Source organism: Sminthopsis crassicaudata, chromosome 2 (assembly GCF_048593235.1).
Source record: "Sminthopsis crassicaudata isolate SCR6 chromosome 2, ASM4859323v1, whole genome shotgun sequence".
Classification (NCBI taxonomy): Eukaryota; Metazoa; Chordata; class Mammalia; order Dasyuromorphia; family Dasyuridae; genus Sminthopsis; species Sminthopsis crassicaudata.
The window spans coordinates 290,738,602-290,755,803 of NC_133618.1; the positions used below are offsets into that span (position 1 = coordinate 290,738,602).

The 17,202-nt window shown below is 34.6% G+C and overlaps 1 protein-coding gene across 13 annotated transcripts in view; it reads left to right on the plus strand.

Moving 5' to 3' along the window:
* Nucleotides 1-17,202, plus strand: part of UNC79 (unc-79 homolog, NALCN channel complex subunit) — a 318,327-nt gene that overhangs the window by 172,630 nt on the left and 128,495 nt on the right. For 10 of the 13 annotated variants that reach the window (XM_074289679.1, XM_074289683.1, XM_074289680.1 and 7 more), the window contains 5 exons: nt 1,325-1,482; nt 4,565-4,746; nt 9,729-9,930; nt 10,647-10,826; nt 12,507-12,572. In XM_074289679.1, coding sequence (XP_074145780.1) covers nt 1,325-1,482; nt 4,565-4,746; nt 9,729-9,930; nt 10,647-10,826; nt 12,507-12,572 — 788 coding nt within the window. The remainder of the gene's footprint in view (nt 1-1,324; nt 1,483-4,564; nt 4,747-9,728; nt 9,931-10,646; nt 10,827-12,506; nt 12,573-17,202) is intronic. The other 3 variants (XM_074289681.1, XM_074289687.1, XM_074289692.1) reach the window with 1 other exon arrangement.

A 17,202-nucleotide genomic window follows, 5' to 3' on the forward strand; every position in this document is an offset into this window, starting at 1 on the left:
TGTATATTCTTTACAGCTAACTAAAGAGTTATGCCATGAAGTTAATCTAAGCATAAAACAGTCTATAGTCATTGTATATAGAGAATTCAAAGCTATGGATCACTTTATTTTCATTAGGGAAAAAGACTTAAGTTTGTGTGAAAAATGTTGTAAGAGAAATTTTCTTTACAGATACAAATATATCTTGAGTCTAATAAGACTATACCAATTTTTACACCAGATTGACATTAATCTCACTAATCTAATCAAGAATGACTCTACAACATTTTCAACAAATGGTCATTCACTTTTCATCTACTGAAACTGGGCCTTAAAAGATGGGCTGAATGTCATCAGATGGAGACCAAGGGAAAACATTCCAGTTTTAGAGAATACTATGCACAAACTTGTCGATGTCAAAAAGCTTGAGATGTTTTACAGATGTTTTACAGATGTTTTACATGTAAGAATTAGATTACCTGATTTTCACATGGTCATACAAGTAGAGCTAGAATTTGATCCTACCTCTTCTGACTCTAAATCTAGAGCTCATCATTATTGTAAATGGGTGTAGTAGTCAAATGTTATTGGAGTACATAATATGAAATGGAACTGTGAAATGTGACTAGAATGAAGATTAATCTAGAGAGGGGAAAGAATGAAGATTATTATCACCATTGCTATATACTCTACAATGTGCTTTTTTCCTTGTTTAGAACAAGAGGTTACAAGGAATAACGGGAGGGACCTGCAGAGATATGAGAAGGTTTCATGGGCATTTTAGGTGGGCTTTGAGGGATGCGTAGGAAGTTAACAAATTAGGCAGAACATTCTGGATAGCAGAAGAAAGCATGAACAAAATTAGAGAAATAGGGAAGACTAGGAATGTATTTTGTTGACTAGAACATGGTGGTCATAAAGGGAGAAGTAGAAGAGCAGGCTGAACGTATAAGTGTAACTTTAACAATTCTATACTAAGTACAAGTCATTTTTATTATAAGTAATGGCAATTTTTTTGAAGTTCAGTATTGATTCACTTAACAAACATTTTCTAAATACCTACTATGTTCAAAGTCCTTTGCTCATCAGTGGGGAGAGATTAAAAAGAACCTCTTCTCAAGAAGTTTACAATCTAATTGTGGATTTGGGAAGAAAATATTAATGATGATCATACAAGAAAGAGAAGTATAAGGAGGAATTACATACAGACTGTTATTTTACAAGGTTATTCTAAGGATCAAATGAGATCATATATGGAATGTGTTGCAAACTTTAAAGCACTATATACATGTTAACTATGAGAAATTTTTTGGTAATCAGAGTATGTTTTCCTTTGGTCTTCTAGCTTATGGAGAGTCATCAAGTCTGAATTCTCTCAGCTGTCTTCACTAGCAGTTCCTCTCCTTCTTCATGCTTTGTCACTTCCTCATGGTGCTGATATCTTCTGGACAATCATAAATGGCAACTTCAATAGTAAAGACTGGAAAATGAGGTTTGAAGCAGGTACTTTTCTACTAACTTGAGGTTTATCCTGGGGGCAGAGGACGTCAAAAGGAACAAGTGAGTTAGCTGCTGCCATCTACTTCAAGAGTGAGACAGTTTATTAGAATCTAATCATTATATGTATTATTGGTCCTCTTTTTTTCCTCATTCTCAAAGAACCTTTAATTTTTTTACTGATTTATCTTGTTGCTCCACTGACTTGATAGCAGGTGGAACTTCTATGTTCTATTTTCATTATTTCATTGTAAGGCACCTAATGCCAGGTTTTCTGACATTGATTTAGTTTGATTCTGTTCAGTTCATTGTACTTCAACAAACAGTTGTCAAACATCTTTTTAGATATAAAGATGAAAGATGAAAGTCTCTGCCCTCAAGGAACTTATTATAGAGAATATAAACAATAAGCAATCTTAGAGGGAAAGGTAAGGTTGGCATTAGACCTAGGGCCTAAACAATTATGATTCAATTATGATACTATTGATACAATTATGATAATTATGATACAAGCTAGAATGTGATAATGGCAAAAAAGTAAAGATAAATGAACATTACATACTCACACTTTTATCCTTACAACTCACACTTTTAAGATATCCCTGTTTTCTAAAAATGGAGACTGAGACTTATAGAAATTGAGTAGGTCAAAGTACACAAATAGTAAATAGCAGGATCAAGTAATTAACTCATGTCTTCTGCCTTAGGTTTTGTGAGTTCTTCACAATATTTAATGTAATGATCAAAGTCATGGTAATAATTTTTAAAGAACTGTTCAAAGCATTGTGGTTATATAGATAAATGAAGTAAATCCATTATCTGAAGGAGCTTTTTGTCAATATTGCTTGAGAAGGTTGCAAAACACTTTTGTGTGCAAAACATTTTTGTCTTACTAACTCATTTGATTTTTACTTTCAGTCTACTGAGCAAGTCTTAAGTGTGAGAACTATAAATAAGAATAAAATAATTATATAATAATAAATTAGAATACTAGAGAAATTGTGCAGACAGGAATTTCTATGGGAGTTCAGAAGGAGAGAGGATTAGAGTTGGTGTAATTAGAAAAGGCTTCTCAGTGGAGGTATGATCTCAACTTATTTTTGAAAGATAAACTGGATTTATGCAGGCTAGTAGGAAGGAGGGAGGGTATTCCAGCAAGGGAGATGAATTTGAGAAAAATCACATTATTTAACTGTTATAAGGGATCAAAAGAAATATATGAAAAAGTGTCTTGTAGCCATAAAGTAGCATAGAAATGTGGGCTGGTTGGAACCATGTAATAACTCACATTTCTATAGTTCTTTAAGGTTTACAAAGAACTATCTTCACTGTTGCCTTAAAATAACTCCATTGCATTGAGGAAACAGAATCTCATATATCTACATAATTCCCATAAAATTAATTAGCCAATCAACAAACATTTATTATTTACTGTTTGCCAGGTCCTAAGACTACAATGGCAAATACAATAGTTTCAATATCAATGAGTTTATATGCTGGTGGGTGGGGAACAACATTCATACATACATATAATATAGAATATGTACAAAATAAACACAGTATAATTTTGATAGGAAGAGATGAACCATTGAAGAGATCAGGAAAGGGTGGTGGCTCTTGACCTGAGATTTAAAGGAAGCTGGAGTTTCCAAGGGCATAGGAGAGGAGGGATGCATTCTGGGGAGGGGATAGGCCGTGAAAAGGCATGAAAATGGACTTCAAAATGGACTACTGTATTTGAGGAATATTGTATTTGAGGTCAGTCTGGCTGGAATGTAGAGTGCAGGAAGTAAAACTAACATGTAGTAAGGCTGGAAAAGTATGCCGACCTGTCAACTATGCCATACTAAATTTTGTTGTTCAGTGTAAACATAGGTTCAGAGTTTGCTCTGAGCAAAATTTACTCATATATTTTCATCTATATCTTGGGTAGATCCCTGTGTTCCTCTCCTTGTCCTATTTCATGGTGTTCCAGCTTCTTCCTCCCTTCAAAGTCCAAATCAAGTGCCACCTCCTCCATCAAACATCCTGGACCTTTCCCCTTCATCTGACCTTTGTCTTCTGCAGACACCATAAGGGAAGGATAATTTCCTCCTCAAACTTCCTGAGACCCTTGCTCTTATTTTATTACCCTTTGTGTTCTACTTATTTTGAATTGGTCTTCCCCCAATCTCTGACTTTGTGAGATTGGAGTGCATTGTAAGGGGGGGGGGGGGCTCTTGCATAATAAATAACTTAAATTAGAGTGAAATAGTAAATAAATTACTATATACTAAATAAATTAGTTTATGATTCTAGGAAAATATTTTGAATATTCAGAAGCCAAGAAAAACAACAACAACAATAAAAATCACAGGAGTGATTGCTTTTAAACACATATCAATTAATTCAATTCAATTTGGCAAATATTTAGGACATATTGGTCAGCACTGTGGTTGATACTTGAGGAGAACATTTTGTAAGACATACTTTCTACTTTCATGAAGTTTATAGTTTAGTAGGGAGACTTGATACATATACAAGATAATTATAAAACAATTATGAAGCTAACTATAATTCACATTTATATATTGCTTAAAGGTTTCCAAAGTTCTTTCTTCTTATCTACTCTGTGAGGTAGCTAGAAATATATATATATAATACCCATTTTACAGCTAGTAAGTATAAGATCAAGGCAGAACTCAAACCCAGTTCTTTTAACTTTAAGGTAAGGGTTCTTTCCATTATACCACACTTATCAGAACAGTGTTATGTGAGGCTTGAGAGAGGCTAATTATTGAAAATTATTGCAAGGAAGGCTAAGTATTGAAAAAAAAGTTGAATATTTCCTGAATCTGGGTTACATAAGTTAAACCGAAGGCCAAAAATGCAATAAAAATTAGAAATCCTTAGGAATAAAGAGATTGCTCTGTAATCTCTTATTCCACAGCTGAATTAGAGAAATAGAGAAAGGTAGACACAATTTCTTTTGATGTTTAAAGCCAGTATTTGGGGGTTGCTTTGGGTAATATCTGGTCTCTGTGTGCAGTTCTCATCCTATGTGAATCAATGCCAACATTCTCTTTGTCCTGTTCCCCTTACATTGCAGTGGAGAAAGTGGCAGTCCTGTGCCGGTTTCTGGACATTCATTCAGTGACTAAAAACCATCTGCTGAAGTACTCTTTGGCGCATGCCTTCTGCTGCTTTCTGACAGCTGTAGAGGATGTCAACCCTGCGGTGGCTACAAGAGCAGGGCTCTTGCTTGATACCATAAAGAGGCCAGCTTTACAGGTACCTTAAACGGCACACGGATTCTCCACTCTTGATCGTAGTGGGACAGATTTTGACAGAATCAGAGAATTTCAGAGTTGGACAAGACCTCAGAGGCCTTCAGAAACAACCTATACTGAACAGTAATGTCTTCTCCAGCATTGCTGATGAATGGTCTTCCAGGCTTTGCTTCATTACTTTCTGTAGGATAACATTGACTAAAAAGACTGTTCATTCCATTTTCAGATAGCTTTATTTAATTGTTTGGAATTTCTCTTTCCTTCCATGGAATTTATATTTGCCTCTTTCCAACTACCATCAGTTTTCCTTGAGTTCTATTCTCTGAAGCCAAATAGTAAAAGTTTAATCCCTTTCTCACATGATAGCCTTTGAAATACTTGAAGACTGATATCATGTGCTCCCTAGGTCTTCTCTTCTCTAGGCTTAACATCCTCAGCTACTTCAGCCTATACTTGTCTATCATATTCTTCAGGCCCTTCCTCATCCTAGGTCCCCATCTCTGGATGTTTTCTAGCTTATCAGTTTTCCTTTTATAATTAAACACACAGAACTGAACATCATATTCCAGATCTATCTGATCAGGTTAGAATTTTGGAAACTGTACCTTTCTTGATTATAGCCCAAGATCACATTAACTTTCTTAGCTGACTTCTTATACTATTCACTCATATTGAGCATATAATCCACAAAAAAACCCTTAGATCTTTTTCAGATAAATGGAAATGTAGTCATGTCTCCTCTGCCTTATAATTTATAGCTTATTTTTTGATTCCAAGTAAAGAATTCACATTTATCTATCATTAAATCTATTAGCTATCCTTTCATCCTAGGCATGTTTTCCCTGAGCCTACTCAATATATTTCTGTACTCCTGTTTTTAGATAGTAAGTGTTAAGGAAATGCTTACTAATTGTATTATTTAGCAAAATGACTTACATTCACAGTTTACAGTTAAATAGTACTTGAAGGTTTATAAAACTTTTTTCCTCATATGAGAGAGGTAAAATTTTTTTTTGAAGAATAATAACTTATTCCATAGTTAAAAAAGTATAATGTTAGAGTTCCAAGTGATCTTAGAGATGATCTAGTCTGGTCCCTTCATTCTAGAAAATGAAACCAAGGCTTGAAGGGATAATGACTTGCCTAAAGACATATACAGATAGCAGATTCAGAACTAGGACTCTGGTTGCTAGATTCCACTCATCCAGTGTTTTTTCTACTCTACCTACCACGAGATGGTTTTCAAAGGAAGGAAAAGATTGGAATCTACAAATCATAGGCTAGAAGTTCTAGAAAATTCACCAGAATAGTTTGTGGACCTTTAAAATGTGGTGATTACTAAGGTGGCTGTTTTAAGAACCAGTCAATATCCTGATATAAATAACTAAGGATTCTTGATAACATTACGATACTGATTGTTCAGGGGAGATCTATAGATATTATTGACTTATGTTTTGAAGAAGCATTTGATAAAGTTTGTTAGGCAATTTGGGGGGACAAAATGGAGAAATATAGACTAGTTGGTAGAATGGTTCAATGATCAATGAAACTGGTTGAATAACTGGAGGCCCAAAGTAAACAGTGACAGGTATCTATCAGTTTGAGAAGAATCCTCTAACATAGTTTTCCAAGGATTTGTTCTTGGCACTGTGACATTCAACTTTAAAAAAAAAAGTTAGTGATTTGAGTGAAACATAGATGTTATTATTATGCTTATCAAAATATCCAACAAGATGAAGCTAAGAAGAACAGGCAACATGGTAAATGAAAGTGCCAGAATATGGAAAGATTTAGAGAAGCTGGAATGATGGTTCAAAGAAAACAAGATGCTATTTAATAGGAATAAGTAGAAAATTTTATTCTTGGGCTAAAAAAATCACTATCATAATTATAAAAATCAGGAGGATTGAGAGATCTGAAATTCACATGAAAAAAAGTGAGGTTTTTCTTGTAGTGTACAAGCTCAATATATCAATAGTGCTATCTAGTAGTTCCCAAAGCTGTTTAAATGTTAGACTATAGTAGAGGCACATAGTCATCAGAACTCCACTTTTCTGGGCTCAGGAAAGACTCAATGTGGAGTTCTATGTTCAGTTCTAGTGCCACATTTTTGTGTTGATATTGTAAATCTATAACTTGTCCAGAGGGGGTTGACTGGGATGATGTAGGAACAGGAGAATATGCAGAATAAGGGTCATTTTATACTAGAGAATAAAAGACCTAAGTTTATTTTCAAGCATTCAGAGAGTTTTAATGTGGAAGAGAATTTGGCTTCTATTGCTTTGCCCCAGAAACCAGAACTGAGAGCAATGGATGAAAATTAGAGAGACAGATAGGCTCCATTTAGGAGGTAATGTGAAGGCACTTTGAATATAGTCTCAGGTATATAACTTTTACCTTGGACAACTCTTAGTCTGAGCAAGATTGTTTCTTTATCTGTAAAATGGAGATAATAAAAGAACTCACCTCATAAAATTGTTATGTTTATCAGAAGAGAACTGAGTTTGGAATTAGGACTAGCTGAAGTTGAATCTTACTTCTGACACTTGCTAGATAGAGGTGTGATTTTGGGCAAGTCATTCAATCTCTTAGATGTAGATATACATAAACATATATCTTTATATATGTGTGTGTATCTTTTTGTACATACATACACAGACACAAAATATACCATTGACAAGATAAGAACTAGAACCATGAATTCCTGAGTTTAGAGTAGAAATTGTAAAACATAAAATGTGAGACTATATAATTTGGAGGGATGAAGAAAAAACATGTAATAATGATGCAGATGGAAACTATGTGAGAAAAGGGCTCCTGTGTTTTTTTTTTTAAGTTACATGGTACACTGCCAGAAATGTTTCTCTGGTTTAATATGGAAAATGATTTTAAGTAATTTTGATGAGATGAAATTGTCTGAATTGATTAAAAGATCTGGTAAGAAGCAAGAAGGGCCTCATTTCTATTCAAACATAGTGCCGGAGCTCTTTGACCCAAAAGAGATGTTTTGTACATTTAGGGAAAGATCAGATACTCTTTGAAATAAGGCTTTTAATGTATCTTTGTAACAGAGACTGATGTTCTCATCTTCTGGACAGGGATGACAATGTTGAGTCAACGTGTTGACACTTTTATTCCTCTTCTCTGTGTAAAAGGGAAGAAAATATCCATCTAAATTCTCTAAGCCATGGGTTTGATGTCAGTCTGTCTTTGGACCGTGGTATCCACGTGGGAACTTTTCCTGTCTTGAAGGAGTAGGAGTTGTATTAGAGTTTGTTTCCCTCCACAACCTCTAAAGGTGCTATTTTAGTTCATCAACTGAAAGGGTAAGAATTGGGTCAAACCTGCCAAATTGCTGGCAGACTCGAGAAATTCTATAACTAGTTAAGTAGCCAAGATTCCCAGGAATAGAGGATCATTTTTGCTCTTCTCTGAGCTTTGTCTCAGCTCTGCCTGCCAGTCTCTCTAACTACAACAAAACTTTATAGTTTTCTATTTAATTCTGTCCATAAGTAAGTAGATGGTCTTGGTTGTCCTCTTAAATATTGGGGAGACACCTTCTTAAAGTTTTATCTAATCTTGATCATATTTGCTTTATTTTTCAAGGAGGAAGAGTCATATTATATTCTTTTCTTAAAGGAACTCAGATTATTTAAAATTAGTTATACAGAAGATCCAACAAAGGAAAGTGAGTAGTGGAGTATTCCTTCATGAAGTTACTAAAGCAGCTTTGGAATAGTGGAAAGGATACAGCATTTAGAATGAAGAGAGCTGGATTTGAAACCCATCTCTGATATTTATTGGCTGGTTGACTATGAGCTAGTTACTTAATCTTTATGAGCTTTAGCTTTTTAAAATTTTGTGAGAATAGCACTTTGTAAACATTATAGAAGTATAGAAATGTGATGTTATTATTACTGAGTCACCCCTTTGGAAGCTTATTGCTGAAGACACCTGGAATTGGGGTCAGGAAGACCTATATCCTAGTCCTGCCTCACACACTTCCTATGAACCTGGGCAAATCACTGAATTCAATCTTCCCCAGTTTCATCAGCTGCAAAATGAGGATAATACCAGCACCTGGTATATAAAGTGGTTGTGAGAATCAAATGGTAGAACACATATACAGTGATTTGTAAGCCTTAAACCATTATAGAACTGTGAACTTTTATTAGATTTATTATTGTTATGGTAAACTAAGAACTAGAAAAAAAAAACAAGATTTCATTGATTTGAGAAATGATTCAGACATTGAACATAATATAGCTAGGAACCAAGAAAACTCAAGCATAACTGCCTTGCACAAGTCTGGTCACAATCTAGTATATATATATATATGTAATGTAATTTGATATAGGGATGTAATATTAATAGAGATAGCAACTCAGAAGCAAAATCGTCTCTGCTTATAAACCAACATCTATAACAGACACACAGTTAATATTTTATCAGAATCGGAGCCAAAATTAGATTTGGAAAAGGTTCTTAACTAAATTATTTCCATATAAAATTTTGGAAAAGTCTTTCCAATTTGAAATATCATTTTTATGCAATCAGAATATTCATGTCTCCTTTGGCAGTGAGATGGACTTGAGAGTTGGGAGCTCTGAGTTCAAGGCTCACTGTGTAACCTCAAAGACATCACCTTGCTTCCCTGAGTCCTGTTTGAGATAGAGGATTGTAAGATTCTTCTTAGTTTTATGATACAAATGTAATGGAAAGGGCATGAGACTTGGGATCAGGAATTCTGGCTTTGAGTTCTAAGTATGAGCTAACTGTGTGATATTAAACAAATCACTTTTTTTTTTCTCTGAACTACACTGTCCCCATCTGTAAAATGAGGATAATAATAACAGCACAACTTACTTCATGAGGAACAAATGAAATTAGTACAAAGTGTTTTATAAACCTTAAATTTTTGTTATACCTGCACATAACCCCAAAATGTTTATATCTATTATCTTTTCTTTTATTCTCCAACAGGGCCTATGTTTATGCCTTGACTTCCAGTTTGATACAGTTGTTAAGGATAGACCCACAATTCTTAGCAAGCTTTTACTCCTACATTTTCTTAAGCAAGATATACCTGCATTGAGCTGGGAATTTTTTGTTAATAGATTTGAGACCCTTTCTCTGGAGGCTCAGCTGCATTTGGATTGCAACAAAGAGTTTCCTTTTCCAACAAGTAAGTATAGCAGAGAAATGAAATCTTAAGGGGGTGCTGCAGTTCATATCCTTGAACAAGTCAGGATGAGCAGAGATCCTTTTGCATGTAGTTTCACCTCTTGTTATGGATGGAATGTTGAGTTTTTCTTATCTTTCTAAGGTCTAATAATACCCTAGTGCCCTAGTTTTAAAATAGTTCTAACTCATTGCTAGCACTCTTGTTCTTTCCTCTAGGGCCCCAAATCATTTCATTTTATATCTGCATCTTTTGTATTGTTTATTCATTGTGCTTAGATCCAAATTTTGAACTTTTAGTTAATGATTTGTGCATGGGCAGATTTGTAAGATGTGCCCTCATCCCATTAACCCATTGTGACATGTTTACAAATCATTTATCTGCATGATATACATTAATAATACTCTGATGCACAATTTGGAGGCACCCACCTCTGTGTTTGTGTATACCCTTATATTTTGACTTATTTAATTAAAAATTAGGTGTTTTGGTATTATGATCTAAAGTTAAAAATTATAGAACAGACATAAATCCCTACTTACCTCTGACTCATCATAAAAATGTGCATCCCACATGATACATGGGAAAGATTTTTTTCAAGTAATCACACAACATACATTTATATATATATATATAATATACATTTACCTTGTGCAAAGATTCTTATATAGTGGTACAGACTGAGGAAAATGATAACTTCTTTAATTCTATTTGCAAAGCGATCACTGCTGTAAGGACCAATGTTGCTAACCTCAGTGATGCAGCATTGTGGAAGATCAAGAGGGCTCGTTTTGCAAGGAATCGCCAGAAAAGTGTGCGTTCCCTGAGAGACAGCGTGAAAGGGCCTGTGGAATCAAAGAGGGCACTATCCCTTCCTGAAACTCTAACCTCCAAAATTCGTTGAGTATCTTCTCGCATCCTATTGATAAAGCCTGTGTAATGTCTTTTCTGAGGCTTACTTGTTGTGCTTTTAACGTTCACAGAGAGTGAGTTGCTTCTATGGTCAACTGAGCTTTTTTTTAATTTAAAAAAATTAAAAAAAATTTTTTAGCAGGCTTGGCTTTCAGGTTCCCTAACTATCAACTCTGATGTGCAGAAGTTATTCTAACCAGTTCTGGGCTGTCTTGGTTATTTCACTATGACAAAATACTAACAAGCATTTAGTGAGGTGGGGAGAGTGCTAAAACAAAGAAGGCCATGGTCTTTTCTGGCCATTATTGCCCCAGAAAGAAGCAGTTGTCAGAATAGGATTCTGGGATTTAAATTTTTTGTTTCTATTATAGTAAATTTAAGAATTATTTAAATTATAATTAGCACATCTGCTAAACCTGCCATACCAGAACTGGGAATGAATAAATGTTAGATAATTAGCACATCTGCTAAACCTGCCATACCAGAACTGGGAATGAATAAATGTTAAAAACGAGTTATAGAACATGTTGATTTTTTCCCCTTGCCCTCTGATAGAAACATCTGAACAAGGCTCCAAATCACCCACCAAATCATAATCACCATCATAATTTTTCTTCTGAAGGGAAGATCAGGCTGAGTGAGAAGAAAGTTGGAGTCCTACTTTTAAAAATCTGTCTCTCTCTGTCTCTGTCTCTCTGTGTGTCTTTGTCTTTTTTGACTCTCTTCTTGTTTAAAGTTCATTCTTTATAGTTTACTGTTTTAGAAAAGTAGAAAGAAATAAATATTTTCTCTATTTTAATGAATGAGAAGAAAAACAGCACATATTCTATAAAAGAATGCATATGTTTTGTTATATTGCTGTTTAATTTGTTAATTATTTAAGCCCTATCTAATCCCCAAATAATCACAGTGAAATCAATGAAACACCTCCATATAACACATTTGGGATCTTATCATAAGCTGAGAAGTTTAATTTAACATTGGCATTCATTAGGACATTAGGCTTTTTGTGACATGGCCATTTTAATTGAAATTTTGATTTAATTTTTGTTTTTCTTTTATATCTTGATTTCTTGACTTTATGATAAGCTATGAAAATGTGGTACTTTTCCCTTTGGAAAGTCCACAGAGTTCCTTGTAACATTAAATAGATCTTCTCCAGGGCAAGAGATAGGGTGCAAAGAGAAAGGAAGGGGCCAATCTAGACTTTTCAACCGAAACAAAGCCACTTGAGCATAAGCCCCAGGGATGCTAGACCTTGAAATGAATTCAGGTGAAATTGATTTGGATCCTAAAAACCAGCAGCTGGGATCAATGATCTCATTTCATTTTTCTTTAACAGCTTTTTATTTTTATTTTTTTCGAAGCAGTTTCACAACCTAACAGACTAGCTCCAATGTGCCCCCAGTTGTTTTCTTGCATAGTGCCCATGACAATTGGTAACGAGTCTAGAAACCACATTTCTTGTTTTTGTGAAGCTCAGAGATATCATTCAATTAGCTTGTATAATAGTCTTATGCACAGATACCCACTACCTGATGTTAATAATGAATAGGAAGAATGCACTTGTCCTTATTGTGCAGTGTAGCTTTGTTAGCATTGAGAATATTTCTAGGCTCAAGTTGTCTTCAATGCTTATTTAAATAGAGTTGTTGTTGATTTTTAAGCTGTGAGGTTGACCAGGCATGAGCAGTCTGCTCCAGCTCTCGGTGGGACACCTGAACAAACACCAGGTGGGTACTTTGGGTGTTGAAGGGCTATATAAACATATTGGGCATATTATCTGACTCAGGTAGACAAGATAAAGCATAATGTCTTTAACTGGACCAAGGATGACTATGGGATTGCTAATTCCTAAAGATTCCTACCTCAGAAATTCAGATACCTGAGCGCCTGAAATTGGAATTTTGAAAGATTTGATGCATAGTAGCTGTCCAGTGATTTGTGGTCCCATAAAAAACATCATGGTGTAAGTAAGCCTTGTGTACTTTTCCCAAGAGAGCCAATGTAGCTGCTATTCTATTCTATGAATATATGAATATATACATGCATGTGTACATATATAAATTCATATATGATATGGTAATGCTTTAGGAAAACATACATTTCATTTACACTTTTTTTAAAGGTCTGCAGTTTGAATCACCTCCATTATCACCTTCACATCCACCTAAGAGCCAGCCATTAGCTCATTTCTAATCCCTTAAAAGATTCTCAGATATCATTTCTGTCTTTTGAAGAAAGGAAGAACTCTTTTAAATTATTAGCATTGAATGACTAAGGGATCATACTAAGAGTGGTACCGTCTTTCTTTTGATAGATTGTGGTATATCCCAATATATTAGGAAGCATTCTGAGGGTTAAAAGAATAATGGGAAATCAATTTCATGTTGAAGTTTGTATCCTGGAATTTACCTATTGACTGCCTTTTGGAACTTACTGAAAATTGTGACATCTCTAATACTTGTTGAATTCCCTCTATTTCCCAGTTAATGAAAGCTTATAAAAAGTGTTCATTGAGCTCTAGCATAGGTATAATTTAGCTTAATCCCTTATAAGTGAGGAATGTGAGCTTCAGAGAAGCTCCCACTGATCAGCATCATGGCATAAGTCTTTCTAGTAAGGATCAGAGAATTTTAAAAAATGCCTGTGCAAGACTACACTGGTAACTTCAGGGCTCTAGGGTATTTTCTTCCTGACATACAGTGATATTGGTGGCATCAATATCATTTTGGCCCAGACAGGTGCAGTGATTTGCTCATAGTTACAATGAGGAGGTATCAGTCAAGATGTGAAGGTCAGCATTTTCTCCATTCCATAGCACCCTCTCTTTGTTCTTTGTAATCCTTCCTTTCTACATGTGGCACTTATGAAAGGAACATATTGGGAGACATAAAATGTTATGTGTTTTGAATTCGGTGAGAAAGAGGGAGGAACCAATGTGTGAAGCTCATGTATGTAAATTGCAAATATGACCCAAAGTGCATATGCTGTTTGTAAATAAATGATAGAAAAGAGTATATGTGATTTTACAGAAAACCTTTGTCAGAGTCCCTCCAACACAATATTCATATTAATACAGTAGATATTGTAATACCATTATATTTTGTTTTATCTTCTTTTGTGATAAAATGGAGTGAAAACCACAAAATCAAGTATTTAAAGATGGAAGAAATTTTAAAGGTTATTTGGTCAAGTTTACTTCATTTTATTTACATAAGTGAAAATCCAGACCTAAAGAGGTAATGTGATTTACCCAGTTCATACGAATAATACTAGTAATGCTTCCAAAGATGGCCCTTTCCCACTTTATTATCATACCATGCTTATTAGGAACATGGACTACAATAATTGCTTCTTCAGTTATGCTTTTGGTAGGATTCAGTCCCTCTTTAGTCTGGTACTTTTTCACAGTTTTAAGGCTTAACTGGAGACCTAAATTGTATTTATCAGTGTCTACCTTGATACCCAACTAAAACGAAATATTTTTGAAGTCTCTGGAAAACATACAACACCTTAAGATTTTGGATTCTGAAGAAAGCTCCCAAGAATTCAGTAACCCACCAGAGATGATCACACAGAAATAGATTGTCATTGTGAACAAATCTGATAACCAATGAAAAATTAGAACTTTCATAAAACATTCTTGAGCTGTCATATGGAACAAGGCTTGCTGAGACAGTGGGGAAAAATTGGGTCATCTCAGAAAGCCATTTCTTAGTATTTTTCACTATATTATTTGCCAGGTATAGGCTACTTAAAAAGAGAAGCAGAGATTTGCCAAGACAATCACAAGTTATAATGAAATAGTTTAAAAATAGTTATAATGAAACCATAGTGCTTGTTGTAGTCCTAACTTTCCTGGTCCTTGTTTTCTAGTGTAAACAACAAATTTCTGGAGTGCCTCCTTTAATAACTGTGCTTGAAATATAATGAGTTCCTTTTAATTATGCAGTTAAAAACTTTAATTATTGCTTAAGTCGAGTGTTTTGGTAATTCACATATAGTTCCTGATATACCTTTTTTGAAATGATAGGTTATCTATAATAAATGGTAGGAGTATTTGCCATAAGCTTTCAAAAGCTATAATGTCTCCAGGGACAGTTATGGATTATGCATGTCACATCGTCCACTTGAGAATCAGCATGATACTATGGAATGAATTCTAAATTTTAATCAAAAGACCTGAATTAAAATTCTAGCAGTGTTAACTGTCTGTGTGACCACGGGCCTCGTGGTAATGTAGGTTTTTTAGATCTTGGTTTTCTCATATGTAAAATTAAAGGGTTGACTTTTTTTTTTTTATTCATTTTTTCAAATTATCCCCTCCCTCCCTCCACTCCCTCCCCCCCATGACAGGTAATCCCATACATTTTACATGTGTTACAATATAACCTAGATACAATATATGTGTGTAAATACCATTTTCTTGTTGCACATTAATTATTAGCTTCCGAAGTTATAAGTAACCTGGGTAGATAGACAGTAGTGCTAACAATTTACATTCACTTCAAAGGGTTGAATTTGATGGCTCTCTAAGGATCTTTCCAACTCAAGGTTGTGATATTTAGAATCCATAAGTCTTAGGGATTAGATTAAAGTCAACTGCTGGGAAAAATCTCTTTCAGTAGCCCTGACCTGTGAACACTATATTACATGTTCGTTTCTAAAAATGTTGTGTAGATATAACCTGTTTTTTTAGTCAATGCTTGATTGCTAAATAGAAATTATCATTAAGAGTCTTGATCTACCTCTTAAAACTGTATTTATGTGTGCATGGAAAGTAGATAATAAAGCACTAACTCATTCTCAAGGAATTTGGTCTTGTTAGGATTATATAAAGTTTCCCTGAACACCAAAATATTTACTATAAGATACTCATAGAAGAGCAAGTCTTGGGCCTCTTTTATGGTTCTTCCAGCCTTAGAGGCCATGTATACATTTCTCTTTCTCTAAAGGGCAACACAAATGTAGAAAACCCTTTTTTTCCTCTCTTTAGAAGTCAGGTTCCTATTTTCCTTGTGCAACCATCTTTGGCTAAGAGAGTTGATCATGTTTCCTAAGAAATTTAAATTCATTCCCTTCCTTCATAAGAAGGTGAGGTTTAGGGACATTGTCTATGAACTTCTTTGTTATCCTTGTGGGGCTAGTATATTTTGTTTTTGCTATATGCTTCTGCCATTTCTTGTGCATGGAAGGCCCACTCTTAACTATCTACTGTCTCTGATCAGTGCTCAGGAAGTAGTAGTGGAGCACCTGTAACTCACATGTGTTTTTGCCTTAAGGCATTTCCCCTTATATATAGGACAAGTTTACTCTGTGGTCTGTTCTATGAGGAGAGAAAGTTGAAAAGAAGCCCAACAAAGTACTGAAAATATTTTAATCATTCTTCATTGTAGGCTCTCACAAGGGGGTAGCTCCATCTATAAGAGTCTATCCTCAGATGGCTTAGCTATAAGAACATAGGAATGCCCTCTCCTGGGGGCAGCCCTAGCCATTCAACAATATACATATCCATGTCCTCTAGCGAGAGATATCTTCTTGATCCCAAAGTCTCACACCCTACAAAACTTGTCAAAATGATCAGAGCCCTCCTTACAAAACTCCTTTATATATTTAAAAAAATCATATTAATATGCATTATTTTATTTAGTCATCTAAATGTTGTATTGTGAATAGGATGGGTAATTTTTTATTATGAGAAAAATATGGCAAAGAGATGGATTAGGTTTGACTGAATGACTCAACGGAAGACACACAAGCAAGCAAGGTAGTGATAGAGGTGAGATGAGAACTCTGATCTTACCTGAGATAAAGCTTGAAATTTTTGCCTCATTTATATGGCAAGTTTAGACCCCCCAGTGGAAGTTTGGGGTCTTTATTATTATGTAGATGACATCTGAATAGAATTTTTCGGTATGAAAATACTGAAAATATATGTATTTTGAAAAGGCACATTAAAATTAATTGTATAGCCCTCCCACATCACCCTATAATAAGCATTCTTTTAGGAGAAATCAAAATGACATAGTTTTTAACCTATAGTTCTCTTCAGTTGTATCTAAATATGAACAAAAGCTTTGGTTGAATACGTCTTCCATATAGCACATAATTATGGCTGTGGAATTAGAATTATTACAAGAGTATAATATCATTTATTATAAATGATATTATCAAGACATTTCTAAAATCTGTTTATCTACCTCACATCAGAAACCTAACTGTGTTGGCTCATGAACCACAATACTAGACTTTCCATTTATATGATGCCATTTCATGCCTTTAACTCTTGATTCTCTTCCATAAAATGAGAATTATTATTCTTTGTATTGCCTTCCCGGTTGTAAAGATTCAAATGAGCTA